General features: G+C 39.9%; 2 protein-coding genes across 3 annotated transcripts; both read right to left on the bottom strand.

Moving 5' to 3' along the window:
• Nucleotides 1–157: 157 nt before the first annotated feature.
• LOC146519369 (GTPase IMAP family member 4-like) lies at nucleotides 158–3702 on the bottom strand. Its single transcript, XM_085156572.1, has 3 exons — nucleotides 3439–3702; nucleotides 2711–2734; nucleotides 158–2176 (listed from the first exon to the last, which is right to left on the bottom strand). The coding sequence occupies exons 1-3, from the start codon at nucleotides 3443–3445 to the stop codon at nucleotides 1392–1394; spliced, it is 816 nt and encodes a 271-aa protein (XP_085012698.1). The 5' UTR covers nucleotides 3446–3702; the 3' UTR covers nucleotides 158–1391.
• An 8102-nt stretch (nucleotides 3703–11804) lies between these two features.
• On the bottom strand, nucleotides 11805–19963 carry LOC146519370 (uncharacterized). 2 transcript variants are annotated; one of them, XM_085156590.1, is made up of 3 exons: nucleotides 19642–19963; nucleotides 18296–18377; nucleotides 11805–13825 (listed from the first exon to the last, which is right to left on the bottom strand). In XM_085156590.1, the coding sequence occupies exons 2-3, from the start codon at nucleotides 18370–18372 to the stop codon at nucleotides 13405–13407; spliced, it is 498 nt and encodes a 165-aa protein (XP_085012716.1). In that variant the 5' UTR covers nucleotides 18373–18377; nucleotides 19642–19963; the 3' UTR covers nucleotides 11805–13404. The 2 variants fall into 2 exon arrangements, with proteins under 2 accessions (XP_085012716.1, XP_085012717.1); XM_085156591.1 differs by lacking the exon at nucleotides 19642–19963 and having other exon boundaries at nucleotides 18296–19147.
• Between the last annotated feature and the right edge of the window lie 232 nt (nucleotides 19964–20195).

Genomic DNA, 20195 nt, shown 5'->3' on the forward strand with positions numbered 1-20195 from the left:
GTCTAAAAGACACGTTGATGGTTTGGAGGAAGTAATTATTGAAGTTAACTCAGAAAGATCAATTGGAGAAAAAGAGTCTAACTTAACATCAATGGTACTAAGAGTAGCTGTAGATAATATTACATCTGTGGGATGATTATTGGTAATTTTTTCTCTAATGATAAAAATTTTATTTGTGAAGAAGTTCATGAAGTCATCACTAGTTAACGTTAAAGGGATGGTTGGCTCAACAGAGCTCTGACTTTTTGTCAGCCTGGCTACAGTGCTGAAGAGAAACCTGGGGTTGTTCTTATTTTCTTCAATCAGTGATGAGTAGTAAGCTGTTCTGGCTTTGCGGAGGGCTTTCTTATAAAGCAACAAACTATTTCTCCAGGCTAAATGATGATCCTCTAAATTTGTGACACGCCATTTCCTCTCCAGATTACGAGTCATCTGCTTTAGGGTACGTGTTTGAGAATTATACCACGGGGTCAGGTACTTCTGATTAGAGACCTTAGTTTTCACTGGATCAAATAGCATTATAGCATTAAAATATAATAATAATAATGATAATAATAAAAATAATAATACTTTGTAAAATTATACAATAGTAAAACCAATCACCCTTATAATCGTTAACAATGATGTCATCAGTAACAATAATAATAATGACAGCAGCAACTTGTTGTGTATTGTCATGATCACTTTTTGTTGTTGTACTTTTTCTTTGTTTTCATTCTTCCTGTTTTGAGTGTTAAATGCTGTTGGGCTTCTTTTTTGTGTCTCTGTACTCTTGTTAGCTCTTACAAAAGGTCTATAAAGAAATCAGAATAATCTTTTGTTGTACAGTTTTATTTTTATTATTTTTATTGCTGCATTTGATATTTTCTTCTTTCCAAGTTTTGTAAATTTGTATTTTGTTTTGTTAAAATCTTCCCGTCACATCACAGCTGAGTCATGTCAGAAAATCAACTGTTTTGTTTGAATCATCTTTTATTTGCTGATTTTGCTGTTAATGTCTGATTAATTTCACACACTGATCGATACATTAGCATTTTAACTTTACTGAATGAGAAAGATAAAAGAACACACGAGGAGAAGAATGTGGCATCACCAAACACAACGATCACTTTTAAAAAAATTACACAAGTGTTTACAGAAAAATGATAAAGGTGGAGTTGGCACAGATGGAGCAAGCATGGAAATGTCCTTCCTCTAAAGCACGGTGATGCATTGGTTGCTGCAGAGAAGCTGAAGGTATCAGATTAATAAAGATTAAAAATAGCTGAATATTTCACTCTTTTATAGAACTCAGCTGCAGTTTTATTACAGCACAATAAATGTTTTTTTAATGGGTTTGTTGCTACAGTCTGAAGGCTTAAGGTCTCGACTTACTTCCCTGCTTTTTGTTATTATGTGAGGCAGTTGTCAAACTTTGTTGCCAGCCAGACATTTGCTTGTAGGACTAAGGTAACAAAGTCCGGGGGCAGCACAGGAGACAACAGGGCTTTAGTGACAGTGGCCACATGTTGGTCTACAGCACCCATCTGCCTCTGAGTTTTTGACTTTTGGATTTGCTTCTTTAAGACTTCCTGTGCATGTTCGAACATTTCATTGGTGTAGCTCCTTAGCTTGTTATTTTCTACCATTTCATTGATTTCCCTCACCAGCTCCTTTCGTTCTTTTGTTCTTTGGTTTTCATGACCTCTGTTGTTAATAACACAGTATTTCTGTGTTTTAAATCCCACTTTCTTAATAAACTTCCTTATCTGGTTTCTCTGCCCATCAGACAAGTCTCCATCGATATGTGTGATCAGGAGGAAGAAATAACGCATGACCTCTTTACCAAAGATCCTCCTCAGGACTTTCACTCGTTCCACATCATGTTTCGTAAAACCGTCCTCCCACCTGTGCACGTACAGGAACACGTGAGGCCCCCGCTCAGAATCAAACTGAAAGGTGGATGCAATGATCTTACTCAGCACCTCCTCCTTAGATTTCCTGGTGTGGCACAGGCCGAGAGTATCAGCTAAAACCAGTCTTTGGTTTCCAAACGGCGCCGTCTCGGTTGTGCACGGCGCTTCATCTGAGGCAAACGAGCTCTTCGTCACAGCAGCTTTTCCCAGGAATGTGTTCATGATTGAAGTTTTCCCAGCTCCAGTCTTTCCAATGAGCACGATCCTGAGCTCCTCTGGCACTGTTGGAGAATTTACATTACGTGCTTCATTATCATTACAATTACATATCAGCCCTGCAGCACTCAGTCTGAACAACAGCTGATGTTTGAATGACGCTTCAATTGTTCCTAGCTTGCATTTGTTTTACTGACTTTGCAAAGAAATTAACTTTCAGATGTTTTTATTATCTTAATTATCAGCATTATAGACTCATTAGCTTTCACATAAACCACAGTCAGTCCCATTTTACTCCCACACTTCCCCATCTTAGTTTTATGGTGTCTCGCTGATAAATTCAAAGTTCAGAAACACTTCAGATAAATATGATAGCAGCGTGTCTGTTGACCATTTGTACAGTTGAATGTTTTCATTTTCAGCAAATGTACTTCATAAAGTAACTTTGCTGTTTCATTGTGTATTGCAGTAATCGTTGGTCCGGTGAAGGGCAGCCGTTTAATTAAAAGCAGGTATATTAATGCATAGAAGATTTAGCCCAGAAAGCTGCTTTTTATGTTAATGTCACTTATAGGAGCTGCATAAGACGTTTGTCCTACCTTCTGGTTTACTCCCCTGGGACCCTATAAAGAGAATTGTTAAATATGTTAAAACCCCAAATGTGTACAATTATTAATTGTATTATGGTACACACTGCATATTTCAACAGATCCAGCAGATCTACATTAGGATTTTCTGACTTAAATGGCTAAAACTACATAAATCTGGAGCAGTTTCCACCTGAAGCCTTTCTGTCAAGCTGCTCAGCAGAACTTTGCCACAATTATTTAAAAGCTCAATTTAGTCAAAATGATATTAAATGTAATAACATTACTATTTTATAGCTGATAAAGTTTTAGGGTGCTCGGAGTGATGATGTAAGCTGCACTCAGCACTGACTGCAAATAACAACTTTTCTATTATTTCATGTCGTCAGATTAACTGAGAACTGTTCAGGATTCAATTTAGAAAAAAGACAAATCTCTTACACAAGTAATCAAGAAATTATTACAAATATTAAATTATATGAAAGAAGCAACAAATGAAGGCGATTAAAAAGCCGAGTGACCTTTGATGTAATGAGGCGTCTGATAAACTATTTTAAAAACCAGCGAGCTCGTAGACTAAACGGGGAGTGTTGGACTGTGTAAGTGTAGCTTTCTCTGTTTCAGATGAGACGTTTATGTTGTTAGTACTGCTGTTAATAACACATGAAAACGTAATAAGAAAGAACAGAAATGCTCTGCTGGTTTATTTACAACCTGTATGAAAAGTAAAATGTACGTACCGCCCATCGTTGTCCTTTGTGCAGTGTGTCGTTGATGTCGTTGAACAGTTTGCCATCTTTATATTCAGCAGTGTGCCGCGTCCTCCCCTTAATGACGTTCGACTATCGTCTGCTTGCCAATGAGCCGACTTCTCAGAAACCAGAAACCAAAATATCCGTGCGCAGCAAACGATAGAACCAAACAAAAGTTTGACGACTGGAGGAATCGGGGAAGCTCCCTCTCTTACAGTAAAATCATGTTTGAGTATCGAAAAGGCAATCTGGAACGAGAACTTTCCAGGATGCTGAACCTGGCATTTTGACCGTTTAGCCACAGCGGGATAGAGGAAGTATTTTTTTTGTGCAGCAGGATTACCCACACTGTAAAAACGTCAATTTGATTAATGTTGAATTAGCACATTTTCTATTGTTCGCCTAACATTTTATAACTGAATTAGTTATAAAATTAGTAGTTATACAGTAAGTAATACCATGTTCTTAAAATCTGTGATGCTAGATAATTGACATTGAATTAACTGATAAATTTAAGTTGAGCCAGCTATTGACCTACAACCAGACCTTTAGCTTGTCCATTTCAGTGCGCATAGAGGAATGGAGCTAATGTCTTTGACAAGAGAAAGAAGAACAAACCATTACGCTGCCTTTGGTAACTAACTGCTACATTTTCTGTTTTAATATAAGCATCTTATAAACTTTAGTTAGTTCTAATTTCTTTGTTGTTAATGGGCACCAAAGAAAAAAAAATATAAAAAGTTCCATAATCAATTTATTTCATTTTTATTTATAAAGTACCAAATTTTATTTATACAGCTCCAAATCACAACAACAGCTTCCACAAGACAAAGAAAAAAGAGACAAACCCAACAATCATATGACCCCCTATGAGCAGCACTTTGGCGACAGTGGGAAGAAAAAACTCCCTTTTAACAGGAAGAAACCTCCAGCAGACTCAGGGAGGGGCGGGGCTGTGATTGGTTGGTGAGAGAAGGAAGACAGGATAAAGACATGCTGTGGAAAAGAGACAGAGATTAATAACAGATATGATTCAATGCAGAGAGGTCTGTTAACACATAGTGAGTGAAAACAGGTGAGAGAAGAAGTGCTCAGTCCATCAGGGGAATCCCCAGCAGCCCAGATCTTTTGCAGCATTATTGAAGCAGGGTCACCTGGTCCAGCCCTAACTATATGCTTTATCAAAAAAAAGTTTGAAGGCTAATCTTAAAAGTAGAGATAGTGTCTGTCTCCTGAATCCAAATTGAATCTGGTTCCACAGAAGAGGGGCCTGAAAACTGAGGTCAGTTGGAGAGTAAAGTGCTCTAATGGGGTGATCATATCTTATGAGTAGGGTTGTCAATTTTAATGCGTTAATGCAGATTAATCTGCCATCACGATTAACCCATCTGGAGCACAGAATGACTCAAGATTTTGTCCAAAGCTTGTTGTCTGTGCTCCAGATGGGTTAAATGCGTTAAAAAGTTTTAATCGCGTTAATCATGATTACACATTAATGCATTGACATTGACAGCCCTACTTATGAGGTCTTTAAGATAAGATGGGGCCTGGTTATTCAAGATGTTATATATGATGTGGATGTTTTTAAATTTGATTCTGGATTTAACAGGGAGACAATGAAGAGAGGCAAATGCAGGCAAAATCTGCTCTTCCTTCCTGGTCCCTGTGAGTAGTCTTGCTGCAGCATTTTGGATTAACTGAGTCATTTTTGACCAGGACATGTCCTTCAATGCTCATATTAAACAAATATGTAAGACTGCTTTCTTCCATTTGTGCAACATCTCTAAAGTTAGAAATATCCTGTCTCAGAGTGACGCTGAAAAACTAGTTCATGCATTTATTACTTCCAGGCTGGACGACTGTAATTCATTATTATCAGGAAGTCCTAAAAACTTCCTGAAAAGCCTTCAGCTAATCCAAAATGCTGCAGCAAGAGTCCTGACAGGGACTAGAAAGAGAGAGCATATTTCTCCTGTATTGGCTTCCCTTCATTGGCCGGGGAATTGGGGGATTCCCATGATGCACTGGGTGTTTCGTCTTCACTCACTATGTGTTAACAGACCTCTCTGCATTGAATCATATCTGTTATTAATCTCTGTCTCTCTTCCACAGCATGTCTTTATCCTGTCTTCCTTCTCTCACCCCAACCAATCACAGCAGATGGCCCCGCCCCTCCCTGAGCCTGGTTCTGCCGGAGGTTTCTTCCTGTTAAAAGGAAGTTTTTCCTTCCCACTGTCACCAACGTGCTTGCTCATAGGGGGTCATATGATTGTTGGGGTCTTCTCTTTTTTCTTTGTATTGTGGCAGCTGTTGTTGTGATTTGGTGCTGTATAAATAAAATTGAAATAAAAATTGAAGTTTTTGGACTGGACGGACCGAGACATACCAGTCTGTCGTAGTAAAGAGAGAGCTGAATGGTGAAGCGGAGGTCAAAATTTACCGGTCGATCTACATCCTCATCCTCACATATGGGTAGTTACCAAAAGTATAAGAATTACATCGTGGATACAGAGGGTGGAAATGAGCTTTCTCCAATGAGTGGCTGGTCTCTCCTTTAGAGAAACCGGGTGAGATACTCCTCGCTATTGAAAGGAGCCAGTTGATGTGGTTCGGGCATCTGATAAGGATGCCTCCTGGTGTCTCCTGTGTGAGATTTTCTAGGCATGTCCGACTGGAAGGAGGCCCCAGGGCAGACCCACGACACACTTGAGAGATTATGTCTCTTGGCTGGCCTGGAAATGTCCTCGTGTTCCCAAGGATAAGCTGAAGGAGGTGCCTAAGGAGAGGGATGTCTGGACTCCTCTCCTTAGGCTTATACTCCTGTGACATGGCCCTGGACAAGTAGAAGAAAATAGATGGAGAAAAAGAGTCTAAAAAATATCAGTAGTATTGAAAGTATCTGTATATATGTTACGTGTTACGAGATGGTTACTGAGGGCTTTCCTATCGATCCAGGCTACATAAAGTTCTTTTGAATTACTGAGACATAATAATAATAATAATGGATTGGATTTATATAGCGCTTTTCAAGGCACCCAAAGCGCTTTACAATGCCACTATTCATTCGCTCTCGCATTCACACACTGGTGGAGGCAGCTACGGTTGTAGCCACAGCTGCCCTGGGGCAGACTGACAGAAGCGAGGCTGCCATATTGCGCCATCAGCCCCTCTGGCCAACACCAGAGACATCATTTCTGCTCCAGCTTGTAGTTTTTCTGATTCAAGGTGTGTCCTTGAGGGTTATACCAGGGAGTCAAATACTTCTGATTTGAGAGTTTTATTCTTCAGAGGAGCTAAAGTGTCCAGAGTCATATGCAGTGTAGATGTTGAACTATTAACAAGATAATCGACCTCTGTGGAGGTAGAGTTCAGGTAGCTTCCCTGCACTGTGCTGGCGCATGACATTGAATATCAACGAAGGAATTATATCCTATAGGAATTATAAACTTAGTTACTGCACTTTAAGAACGACGTCTACTGTGATGAAATCTATTACTCACCGCCGTGTAAACCTTTATCGTAAATTTAAACGTGATTTGGAATGGAATTTTTTCTCCTCAGTTTTCAGGAAATACTGAAAATATTCAGTTTCTGTTCCATATGTAGGAAAATGATCCAGTGTGATTTTACAAACAACAACAATACAGCAACAACAACAAAAAAACGTTTGTTGAGTAAGAGGCTTTCAAATGAGTGAAAACTCTGTCTGGGTCTTTGGTTGATTAATAGGCTGGTGTGAAAAATTGCTGCCACACCTCCCCCTCGGCCTGTGCTTCGAGGTTTCTGGTAGTTAGAATGACTCGGGGGTGTTGATTCATTTAAACTAACATAATCATCCTGCTGCAACCAGGTTTCTGTAAGGCAGAGTAAATCGATTTGTTGATCAATTATTAAGTCATGTACTAACAGAGACTTGGAAGTCATTTTTTGGTGACCTGATTTACCTGTTGAGCTACAGCCCCCCACCCCAAACTCATCACGCTACACTTGATGAACCCTAACTGTGACTGTGAACACGATAACCACTGTGCACCAATCACACACTGCTCTTTATTTTAAATCCATCACAGTACTGCAAACCTAAACTGCTGAGTATTTTCATGCAGCCTTTAGATAATAGCCTAGTTTGTTTTGCAGCACGTTTCACAATATGAAAAACATTTCACAAGGAAAGACCAATATCTGATTTAAAAACAGGACACTGGTGTGAAAAAGTATTTGCATCCTTGCTGATTTCCTGTTTTTTTGTATGTTTGTCACACTTACATGTTTCAGATCATCAAACAAATTTAAATATTAGACAAAGATAACACAAGTAAACACAAAATGCAGCTTCTAAAGGAAGATGTTTTTTATTGAGGGGAAAATAAACCAAACCTACATGACCCTGTGTGAAACAGTGATTGCCTCCTAAACACAATAACTTGTTGGGCCTCTCTTAGCAGCAACAACTGCATTCAAGCATTTGTATTAACTGGCTACCTGGAGTCTTTTACAGGACTGTGGAGGATTTCTGGCCCACTCATCTTTGCCAAATAGTTGTAATTCAGCCACCTTGGAGGATTTTCCAGCATGAACCGCCGTTTTAATCATGCCACAACATCTCAGTCAAATTCAGGTCTGGACTAGACCGCTCATTTTGCTTTTCAGAGGTGCATCTGAGTGAAGTCATGAACTGATGGCCAGATATTCTCCTTCAGGATGTTTTGGTAGACAGCAGAATTCATGCATTCAGGTCACGAGGCAGCAAAACAGATGCCTGAAGCCTTTGTTTGGATGTTTGTGAATCAGTGATTGTGTTACCTACTTCCTTCTCTTTCTCTGTTATGTGTTAAGCACAGATTGCTCCATACTCACAAAATGTTGGGAAGTCATTTGAAACAGTGTCTCTGTATTAACCCTGGCTAACTGTGCAGATTGTGATCTCTTCCTGCTGACATGTGGTATTTGCTGTGTGCCAGATTAGCATGTTCAGGACGGTTTAACACGCCCTGTTTGTGTTTTTTCTTCTTCACAAATGTGCTCTGCTCTGTGTGTAAAACTGAAAGAACTGTGTAGCTGTCATTTCCTGAGGTGCCACTTGCTTTGTAACCACAGGGTGAGGTTTTATGGGTATGAGTCCAATTTTCACACAGCATGTTCTTAAAGCAATGAAACACCATGGTTTGCAGCCACGTGTTTGTGATGTGTGTAACTATGTTTCCACACGTGGAGAAGGACTCGGCATTCAGTGTGTTTGCAGGCCTCAGGGTGTGGAATATTATGTATTTTCCATGCAGTGTGGATGTTCCTGTACAGCAGGGTGTGGGTCTTCATTGTATCCATCACCACTCAGTTCTGGTCATCTTTAAAATGTCTGTCCTGTCCTTAGACGCCAGTAAACGGACAGTTGGATTGCACCAGCACCTTTGTTTTTATGCCAGTATACCTCATGTGTTTTCAACACGTCAGTTTCTTCACTTTGTTCCTCACTTCTCTTCAACCTTTTTATGCTCTGCTTCACAAGCGTGCAGTACTTCCTCTTTCATGAGTGTTGCACTCCTACAGATGCAAAACATCACAGCTGTATTTCACCGCCTGTAACCTTTGTAAAGTGTGCCTTACATTTCCTGTCTAAACATCTCTGCGCCCCCTCAGCGCACACCTGAGGACTGAGACAAGCAGCTTATCAAGACAACATGATGACAGGAAAAGTTCATAAATAACCATAAAGAATAATGGAGAGAATAATCTTCCTCTGATTTTGGTCCTGTGTTTCAGGCCCTCCTCTCTCATTCTAGTTTTTACAGCTGAACCTGAACTAGCCTGCCCTCCTCTCTGGGCCGAGCCCTGTATGTGCACTGTGGTTAAACAGTTGAAGCTGCTGCCCTGAGGGCTGTACCATGAAGCTGGGTTAATGGGTTAACACAGATTAAAGTCAGAGTTGTCAGTCTCACAAGGTGAATGTCTTTTAATTTATCAGATCACCATGGTAACCTATACTGAACACTTGACCTAGTTCAGAGCAGGCTCTGCTCAGAGTTTTGGTTAAATTAATCTGGAAGCCATGTTTTCATTGAGTCTTTTATGACTCAAAAATAAAACTCCCCTAGTGACCACTTGAGTCTGACTCCAAAAGGGAGCAGGAGTCTTTCTGAGTTTTAATCACATCTTCAAACAGAGATTGGAGTCTGCACAGCAAGAAGGCAAACTGCAAACAGGCGGTGAACCCAAAAAGGCTGAGGAGGAGGGGCTTTACACAACTGTTCCTGTACAAGAGGCTGATATTTATCAGCTTGGGGTGAACTGCAAGAGCTCGTCTCAGGCATCTTAACCGCGAGTTTCTGTTTCATGCAACCTGCAGCATGCAGAGGTACAAGTACAGAACTTAACCCCCTCTGTTAAAACACTGATGAATGCACATGAACTTAAAATGCCACGTTTTATTTTCACTGCAGTCCCCCCCTTTGAAAATTCAAATTCTCACTCGTAGCAAATAAAAATACCAAGCTTATCGTAAATTAATTACATTTCAGAGGGGAATTAAAAGATAATAATTATAAAATATAAGTTAGCTTTAGTCTGATTTAATTGTGTAAGTAGTAACTAAATTTACGTGTGTGCAGGATGCTGTTTTTAATCAGTTAGCTCCAGTTTAGCCTCCCAGTTAGACTTTTTTTGAGTTTTACAGCTAGGGTGAATATGGATAAGCATCAGGCTTTCAAATGAATTAAAAGTCTGTCTGGGTCTTTGGTTGATTAATAGGCTGGTGTGAAAAATTGCTGCCACACCTCCCCTTCGGCCTGTGCTTCGAGGTTTCTGGTAGTTAGAATGACTCGGGGGTGTTGATTCATTTAAACCAACATAATCATCCTGCTGCAACCAGGTTTCTGTAAGGCAGAGTAAATCAATTTGTTGATCAATTATTAAGTCATGTACTAACAGAGACTTGGAGGAGAGAGACCTAATATTTAATAATCCACATTTCACTGTTTTAGTCTTTGGTTCAGATGTGGATACTGTATTGTTCTTTCTTTGTGATTGTTTATGTTTAAGTTGTTTGTTGCTGGTTTTTAGTTTGTTTTTTGTCTTTTTGGGAGCTGACACAGTCTCTATGGAGATGGGTTCTTTGGGGGGGTAGCAGGAGGAGAGAAGCTGCAGAGAGGCGTGTAAGACTGCAACTCTGCTTCCTGGTCCCAACTCTGGATAGTCATATTTTGGGGGTTTAATAAATTTGTCCATATTTCTAGAAATGAGAGCTGCTCCATCCAAAGTGGGATGGATGCCATCTCTCCTAACAAGACCAGGTTTCCTCCAGAAGGTTTGCCAATTATCTATGAAGCCCACATCGTTTCTGGGACACCACTCAGACAGACAGCAATTTAAGGAGAACATGCGGCTAAACATGTCACTCCTGGTCTGATTGGGGAGGGGACCAGGGAAAACTACAGAGTCCCACATTGTTTTGGCAAAGTTGCACACCGATTCAATATTGATTTTAGTGACCTCTGAGTCACATAAGTGGGTGTCTTTATCATTTTCTTTTAAATGTATGTTTATCTTTATAATTAAAGTAACAATTTGTCAGTTGAACTGAATTTCTTAGCCTTTTTTTCCTCTCATCTCTGAAACACTTCAGTCTGGTTTCAAAGCACTACATAGCACTGAAACTGTGCTTTTAAAAGTTTTTAATGATCTTGTATTAATTGCTGACTCTGTTATTTTAGTGCTTTTAGACCTGAATGCTGCATTTGATACAGCAGATCATGGTATTCTAGTGTCTAGACCTGAGAACCCTGTGGGTATTAAAGGAACTGCGCTTGAATGGTTTAAATCTTATTTAACCAGCTCCAATCTCGACAGTTTTTCTGTCAGGTTTGGTGGCTCTTCATCCACATCCAACCCCCTTTAATGCAGAGTGCCTAAAGGATATATCCTTGGTCCAGCATTTTCTCCCTTTACATGCTCCCATATAGGTTCTATTTTCAGAATCAGAATCTCATTTCACTGTTACGCTAATGATTCTCAAATCTACTTTCCTCTTAAAAAATTCAGTTAAAGGACTAGATGTTACAGTCCCTGATAATGCATTGCTTTAAATGGAGAGACTGTTGAGGGATGGCTGTTATGAGGAAAGGCAGCCCAGAAACACACATCACTGTGTGCCTCAACTTTCGGTCTTTTACCCAGGCTAATCTGCCATTTTCCTTCCTTGGTTAGGTTTAGGGATTAGATCTAGATTATCATTTTAAATTTGGGACACATCATCAGTGGACCTTGGATTCATCGGGTGTTTCGGCCATTATCACTAGACACCCTCATCCAAGAGGCCCTGCCTCATCAGGCCCTGGAGTGTGTCGCTGGTTTATGTTAAATTGTTATTTCTCTTCTTCTTTCTTCTGTTTTGGTTTCCTACAGTTTATTTTCTAGCTATTTCTATCTACTGCAACTGATAAATACTTACCTCTTTAGCATTTATGGAGCCTGTGTTTTTTTTGTCTTGTCTTTGCTGTCTTGACAATATAAAATCATGGTTGGCATTACATTTTTGAATATAAATGATCAGAAAAATAAAAACAAAACAGAGATTGTAGTATCTGGACCTTTAGACCCTCGTCCTTCTCTTAAGGATGACCTTGGCCCTCTGGAAAAGTCCAGAACTCCTGTTGCAAATAATCTGCGAGTGGTCTTTGAAGGCAGTTTTTTATTTGAGAAACAAATAAATTCTGTTGTAAAAGTCAGCTTTTCCCACCTCAGAGTGTTGTTTAAGTGTGTTTATTAAGAAATTGATTGAGGTGAGGTTGAATTATCTGGTGATTATATTCTGTATAGACTTCAAATGAATTGCATTATGACATTAAGTCTTTGGGGAGTAGTTCTTATCAGTGAGCTGAGATTTTAGCTTCACTTTCTAATTTGTGCGACTAGTTAAATATAAGAGAAGTATAATATGTTAATCCTGTGGGACTGAAATCTCTTTTGAGCATTCACAGAACTCTTGCTTAAGATAAATGAAACATGTTGCCTGTTTATTTATTGTCTTACTGACTGAGAAACCAAAGTCCAGATTTGGTTTTTAGGAATGCTTAAGTGAATATCAGGGGCTGTGTTTAGCTGACAAGTTGGAGTTTCTGTCACAGAAAAGTACTGATGCCCTCTGGTGGTTCAACAAAGCTGCTACATTGAACACATACACTGCTTTGAATTGTGAGACATCGAGTATTTTGTGTATCTACCTGAAGACACAGTTTTTTCTTTTATCTACAGACATTTAAACAAATATATTATTTGGTTGAATATTCAACCCAGTAATAATGAAACGTCATCATGATCAGTTAATGAAGCACAGGAGTGGCTGAGGGATCGTAACGTCAGATAGCTTTATTGTTCATGTTCAGTGATCTGCAGACAAACCATCACATAGTTTTTGTTGTATCATTGTACATTTTTTCTAATAGAACAAGAGTGTCAGTTTATTTCTGCATGAAACAATTGAATCATAGGAATAATTTAAAACACTCTTTCCCAAATTCCTGTTTGAACTCCTCTTCACTGTTTAGCAGTTAATGTCAGGCCCAAACTGTGGACCAGACTTCCACATTACAGAAGATCCAAATTTCCTTCATTGTTGATGATTGTTTTCTGTTTCACGATTACACCAGACCTGCTTCTTCTCCCACACTATTGGTTTGAATAGAATCAAACTTACATACAATACTCATCTAACGGGTCTTCACTCAAACTGTGCTCAGGGTTATATTTGTCACTTTTTGGACAATAAGTTGTGAATTCTGACGTATTGTGCTGAGTGAGCTTCTATATCACTGACCTCCTAGTTTTAATGCCGATGTCATTTTAATTTCCACTTTAATGTTCTTTGTCTTGATAAACCACTAAAAACAAAAGATCGTCTGAAGGTTATACCAAAGAACAAAACAGAAACCCGTCACTCTGTTTTCTCCATTATTAGACTGTCTACTGTCGGTTGCGCACTTCCACTGTCATAGTCGCTCGACTACAGTTTGTGATGGCGGAGGTAAGGGTAACATCATTATCTCTGTAAGTAAGAGTGGGACCCTCAGCTCTTCCTCTGACAAACCCTCGCTGTTCATTGTTTTTCATAATGTTAAACAGACAAGAATTACATTGTGTGTTGATGGTAAAGACTCCGATTCCATGCCAGATGTAGTACAGGTTATAATCGAAAGGAATAGAGAACATGCCAGCGATTTTCTTATCAGCTCGCTTTGTAGATTCATTGTAAAGATCGTAGGTGACGACTCCAACACATCCACGCGCTGCGCCAGCCGTCTTAGAAAACACAGCGCTGCCATATTCAGAAGTGCGCAGTGTTGAAGGCATGGCAGTGTCATATTGTCCACTCTCCAAATGCACTCTGGACAGAGAAACAAGAGACATCGCAATGAATATGTCAATTTTGAAATGAAGGGCAGCGGTGATGAGGCAGGCGTGTACCAGGGTTACTTTGGATTAACAGAAAATGTTTGGTTGCCACAAAGACTGCAGAGCAAACATTTAACAGTCACACAGTATAAATACTTCCAACACGATACTTTCCATATCACATCCTGATATACAAAAAGATTTACCAAATTTCCCACAATGTTTATAAAAAAATAGTAGTGTTTGGCTTTTTGACATATTTGGATAAATAAACATTTGATCCTCCTTAAACTTATGAAGCGTCTCGGATGAGAGGCCTTCAGCCTGTACCACAGGCCTTCAAGGTGGCTGCAGTTAAACCTTTACTCAAAAAGCATCTCTTGACCCAGCAGTCTTAGCTAATTATAGGCCAATCTCCAACCTTCCTTTCATATCAAACATCCTTGAAAGAGTAGTTGTCAAACAGCTAACAGATCATCTGCAGAGGAATGGTTTATTTGAAGAGTTTCAGTCAGGTTTCAGAGTTCATCACAGCACAGAAACAGCTTTAGTGAAGGTTACAAATGATCTTCTTATGGCCTCTGACAGTGGACTCATCTCTGTGCTTGTCCTTCTTGACCTTAGTGCAGCGTTCGATACTGTTGACCATAATATCCTATTAGAGCGATTAGAACATGCTGTAGGTATTACAGGTATTGCACTGCAGTGGTTTGTATCATATCTATCTAATAGACTCCAGTTTGTGCATGTAAATGGAGAGTCCTCTTCACACACTGAGGTTAATTATGGAGTTCCACAGGGTTCAGTGCTAGGACCAATTCTGTTTACATTATACATGCTTCCCCTAGGCAGCATCATTAGAAGACAAGATTAGGCTTCAAACTTTCCTTTTTGCTAAAGCATATAGTTAGGGCTGGACCAGGTGACCCTGAATCCTCCCTTAGTTATGCTGCAATAGACGTAGGCTGCCGGGGATTCCCATGATGCACTGGGTGTCTCTTCTTCACTCACTATGTATTAACAGACCTCTCTGCACTGAATCATATCTGTTATTAACCTCTGTCTCTCTTCCACAGCATGTCTTTATCCTGTCTTCCTTCTCTCACCCCAACCAATCACAGCAGATGGCCCCGCCCCTCCCTGAGCCTGGTTCTGTCGGAGGTTTCTTCCTGTTAAAAGGGAGTTTTTCCTTCCCACTGTCGCCAAAGTGCTCATAGGGGGTCATATGATTGTTGGGTTTTTCTCTGTATCTATTATTATAGGATATACTGTACACAATAAACTGTTGTTGTGATTTGGTCCCATATAAATAAAATTGAATTTGACACATGGACTGTAGAACCTGGGACCTGATCCACCAACTGCTCCAGACTGAAAGGTCTTTGAGCTCAAACAAGGAACAACTAACAACTTCTGAGCCTGGAGCTGTCATGGTCCTGGGACTTCGACCCAGTATCCTGAGTCATGAGTTTTGCCTTTGGACTTATGATTTACATTTAGAATAGAAAAATCCTTTAATTGTCCCACAAGGGGAAACTTGGTCGTAACAGCAGCAAAACCCGCACAAATACACACAGAAACACAATTTTTACATATTTACATCATGGACAATAGTTACCAAAGCAGAGTCCTGTACAGTTATTAAAATTAGAGTACAGATAAGTGGCAAACCCAGGTTGTAGTGTGCAAACAGAGCAGGATACTGAACGATGTTTAAATAGTTAAGAATATTTAGAATAACTGGAAAAGTGCAGATTGTGTGGTTGTATCTGTGCATTAAAAAGTAGACATGTAACTTCCAATAAGTTAGTGTATATATAAACTGAGAGAAGTAATGTGCAGTTATAAGAGTAGAAGTTGTTATAACATCTCTTGTCTTAGTCTCTATATACTGATATAGATATTTAAGAAGTACATGTTCGAGCTCTGCATTTCCCAGAGCCTTGTAGTTTTATATTTATAATTACTGCTTTCTTGTTTGAATATATTGGTTTCTACTTTTTGTCTAGTCTAGTTCTAGTCTCTCATCTCTATTTGTGCTTTACCAGTTGTCTGTCCTGTCTCTCTGTGTCTCCGTGGTTATCTGCATTTCCTGCCTTGTCAGCTCCTTCATCTTTAGTCCAGGTTACAGTTTTTATCCGTAATCATTTCTGTGTTTTGTCCCAGTTATGTCTCGTGTTTATCTCCGGTCTCTGCGTCAAGGTCACATGTGTTAGTCTGGTCTCAGCCTCCTTGTCTATCAAAATAAAATGAGAAGCATTTGTTACTTCCTGCTTTGTGTGTGTGGTGTTCACTCGTGTGTCCCTATCTCGACGAGTAGATTCTGTTCAGCTGTCTTCTCAGGCGTCTTTATTCTGCTCTGATTTCCTCCTGTGTTTATATTATGTGCCCCCCCCCCTTTGTTCTTTTTTCATGTCCTCCCTCGTTGAGTGTGCAGCTTCCCCCCCTCCCTGTTATTGTTTTTGCTTTTGTTTGTATTACCTTTTTGTCACAATAAACACAATAAACTCTGTGATTTTGAAATAAGTCTGTCTGTCACCTCTGTATCTGGGTCCACGCCCTGTGTGAGTGTTGGGACCTGCAACTGTGGGGAAATTAAACGCTTGGATTTAGAATTTAATCCGTCTGTTGAGTCCTACGTCTGGGTCCACACCCTGTTCAGCACACACCCGGTCCCATGTCAGCAGCACTACATTATGTCTTTGTTTCATTTAATGGGAGCCAATGTAAAAGTCCTTTTGTTCGTACAGGTGTTCATTGAAATTGTTCTTTTCATTCCTCAAATTCAAATTAAACAACACACGAGTGAAGAACTCAAGCACAGAGGAACTGTTGCACATGCAGCAGGGCAGGCTTTGTGAGCTTCCAGCAGACTCTCACTCTCGTGGCTGCAGTTCTGCTCACTCAACAAGTGCCAAGTGATTCCATCTCGAATCAGCAAATTCCTAGAAAACAACATTTTTTCTCAACCATTCCCAATTTGCATAAAATTCCAGTTCCAGGCAACATTTAAAAATGCAGATCCCTACACCAGGGCTCTAGAGTGCGACCAATTTGATCGCATTTTCAGTGGTGCGACTAAAAACAACCGAGTAACAAAACAAAAAGTCTCCGTGTGGTCAACAACAGACACAAATGAGAGCAGATTCCACACAAAGACGTAAACACAGAGCGCAAACCCGACGCATCAGAATCATGATAATAAGAATAAATTTATAAGTTTAACGTTGTCAACAACATTTCCAAAGAGTGCCAATGCACTTTAAGCACACGATTGTTAGTTAATCATTTACAAATGAATATTGTCTGTATGGACAGCAATTCCCCCCCAAAAGTGCACATGTGAAACTGCGATGTGAAGCGATGTGGTTGAAAAATCTGAGTGCGCCAAATTTTTGTGCCGGTGCGCCTAAGAAAAAAAATGTAGGTGCACCACTGCAACCGTGGCAAAAAGTTAGTCTATAATAATAATGATAATAATGGATTGGATTTATATAGCGCTTTTCAAGGCACCCAAAACGCTGTACAATTCCACTATTCATTCACACACTGGTGGAGGCAGCTACAGTTGTAGCCACAGCTGCCCTGGGGCAGACTGACAGAAGCGAGGCTGCCATATGGCGCCATCGGCCCCTCTGGCCATCACCAGTAGGTGGTAGGTGAAGTGTCTTGCCCAAGGACACAACGACCAGGACAGAGAGCCCGGGGATCAAACTGGTTACAGATGCACTTCCCAACCCCCTGAGCCACGGTCGCCCCGCCCTGAACACCACTCACAGTTCTCACATCAGTCATTATTCACTATTGTGTGAAATATGTGCATCAACATATTTCTCAGTACGCTTCTCATCTGAACACAGATCTCACTTTCCTCAGCACTGTTTGTATTTCAATCAAATCCCTTCAAACTTTATTCAGACGTGTATGAAAGAGCAAACATAGCAACACATGTAACAGCAGTGAATTAAAATAAACACGTTCTAAGAAGAGTTTTAGGTAAAACAAACAGTAATTAGATTTTGCATACAAACCTTTTGTTTTTGTGTCACACTTTTCTACATGAGGACAACATTTTTTCAGAAAAGTTTTGATAAAAGTCTGAAAATGTCATGAAAGGATGTGAATTCAGTGATCAGAGATGAAGTGATTGACTGAGTTTTCATGACTAATAGGATAAAAGCTTTGAGTGTGTTTTGCACAGGTGAGTGTGTGTAATGAGAAACTGAGAGCTGCTCCAAGGCGAACGATGAGCACCCCTAACATGCTTTATATTGGTCTCTGTTAGTCATTCACACTCTGTTCTACATTTTTTATGATGTTTTTACTTTTTAATTAATTTCATGTCTCTATTTTTAATCTGCTCAATAGTTCTGTTATTAACAGCATGTCAATGATCTGTGAAGCACTTTGAACTAACCAGCAGATGAAATGATTGATTAGTTGTGTTTGAGTAAGGAGTCACCTGGGGTTGCGCAGCGTGTAGTTCCTGCTGTAATTGCTAAAGACAACTTCACACTGTCGAGAGTCAGAAGCACCCATGACGTCTGCAAGCAGAAGAACAAAACGACTGAGCCTTCAGATGTGAGGAGGTTTTTCTTTCACATCAACAATTCTGCACCGTGGACACATCCTGCCTTCAGATAATTGGTGCAGTAGCTGCAGCTGTGTCTCAGTTCAGGAGCTGCACTGAAGGACTCGGCTGTGAAGGCCGGAGTGAGCGGCTGTGTAATGTAGCCCAGAGCTCTGGTCTGCAACACGAAGCTCAGGGCGCCGACACAGGTCAACGTTACATTTATTGTAGTAATAAATGTATTTATTTTAAAAAACGACAGCAGTGAAACTTAAATTTCAAATACTGAGCTTCAGTATTTACATTTCATATCATTTGATATCTTCTTTATCTCAAAGGCAAATATAAAGAGACACATGTTGTTCCTTTACTGTATTGATGCCTCAACCTGAAAGCTTAAAAGGCTTAATCACAAGCTGTGATTCATTGTATAGCAAATATTCCTTTGCTGGGTGAGAAAAACATGTGTTATCATAACTGTTTGAAGTCATATATAAAAGACGTCAGAGCCTTAAACAGGCTGATCTTTGTTAAATGCATCTAGCAGGAAATATGATTTAATGCTGTAGATCAACTTACCTAAAAAAATAAAGCATATATATAAATGTACAAGCATGTAAACGTCTACAGCAGTAATCCAACACACACCGTGTTTCATTTAACTGAAGAAGAAAATACTGACATTTATTTTCAGCTACATTTGATTGCTGAATTTCTCACTGCCCTTTATTCTCTTTACAGTAGTAAATACAGTACTGTACACAGTATTACTGTGTACAGTATTACTGTGTACAGTACTACAGTCCTGTGTGTAGCTTGTGCTTCTTTGTCTCTTGATCTCAGAATAAGGAAAAAGTTAGAAACACTGAATCTTATTTGCATTCCAAACATAGTGTAGATCAAACAGCCCTGTGTTTTTGTGAGACATGTGTGGCATCCCATAATGATCACAGATCCATCCTGGACACCCCACTGAAAACACCGCTGATGAAACTACGATCAGGTTGTGGTCGTAGTTTCCGCCTCTGCTGCTTTTCACTGAATGTTTCTGTGTTTTTATGATTTCCATCTTTGACAGTCATGATTACAAAGTTCAGATTCTGTTTCAACAATCACAGTGAGGCTCACCCAGTCTGAACCCTGCGTTAGAAAATGCAGTGAATCAGAGGAAGATGTACGTACAAGACTAAATTTTAAAAATTATTTTTTAAATATCAAACAACGAAAGATTGACTTACAATAACGCGATGAGTTCAGATAAAAGCAATAAGCAGCGTCCACATGGGTCGTCCTCCCGGTGTAGCTGTGTTACTAAGCAGTCCTCTTTTTATACCCTGAAAGTGAAAGTACAGGGGGCTGAGAGGAGCCTACTGACTCATTTAGGATCCATCTTTCACTCTGACGGGCGTCACTTTCAGAGAAACCGCCTCAAATAATTTCTCCTCTCGCATTTTCTACTGTTTTAATTGTAACATATTTAGTTGGCAAATAGATACTGTAACAAACTGCAACAGAGGTGTGTGTGTGTGTGTGTGTGTGTGTGTGTGTGTGCGTATCCTGGTCCCCACAAGTGTGAAGGCATTTTTGAGTTTGTAGTTTTAGTGTCAGGGTTACAGATGGGTTATGGCTAGATTTAGGTTCAGGGTTAGGCATTCATTGTTGATGGTTACGGTTAAGGAGAGGGGCTGGGGAAAGCGTTAGATGTCCCCACATGTTATAAAACCCAACAGAGTGTATTTGTGTACGTGAGAGAGAAGAAAGACGTTTTGTTGGTGTCTTAAAGCTTTGTCAG

The sequence above is a fragment of the Neolamprologus multifasciatus genome, chromosome 4 (genome assembly GCF_963576455.1).
Source record: "Neolamprologus multifasciatus chromosome 4, fNeoMul1.2, whole genome shotgun sequence".
NCBI classification, from domain to species: Eukaryota; Metazoa; Chordata; class Actinopteri; order Cichliformes; family Cichlidae; genus Neolamprologus; species Neolamprologus multifasciatus.

Coding starts and splice junctions, on each gene's coding strand:
- LOC146519369 (XM_085156572.1), bottom strand. Junction 2,177..2,710: donor CCAGGGGAGTAAACCAGAAG/GTAGGACAAACG, acceptor ATTCTCCAACAG/TGCCAGAGGAGCTCAGGATC.
- LOC146519370 (XM_085156590.1), bottom strand. CDS start 18,372: ATGGGTGCTTCTGACTCTCGACAGTGTGAAGTTGTCTTTAGCAATTAC. Junction 13,826..18,295: donor TACACGCTGCGCAACCCCAG/GTGACTCCTTAC, acceptor TTCTCTGTCCAG/AGTGCATTTGGAGAGTGGAC.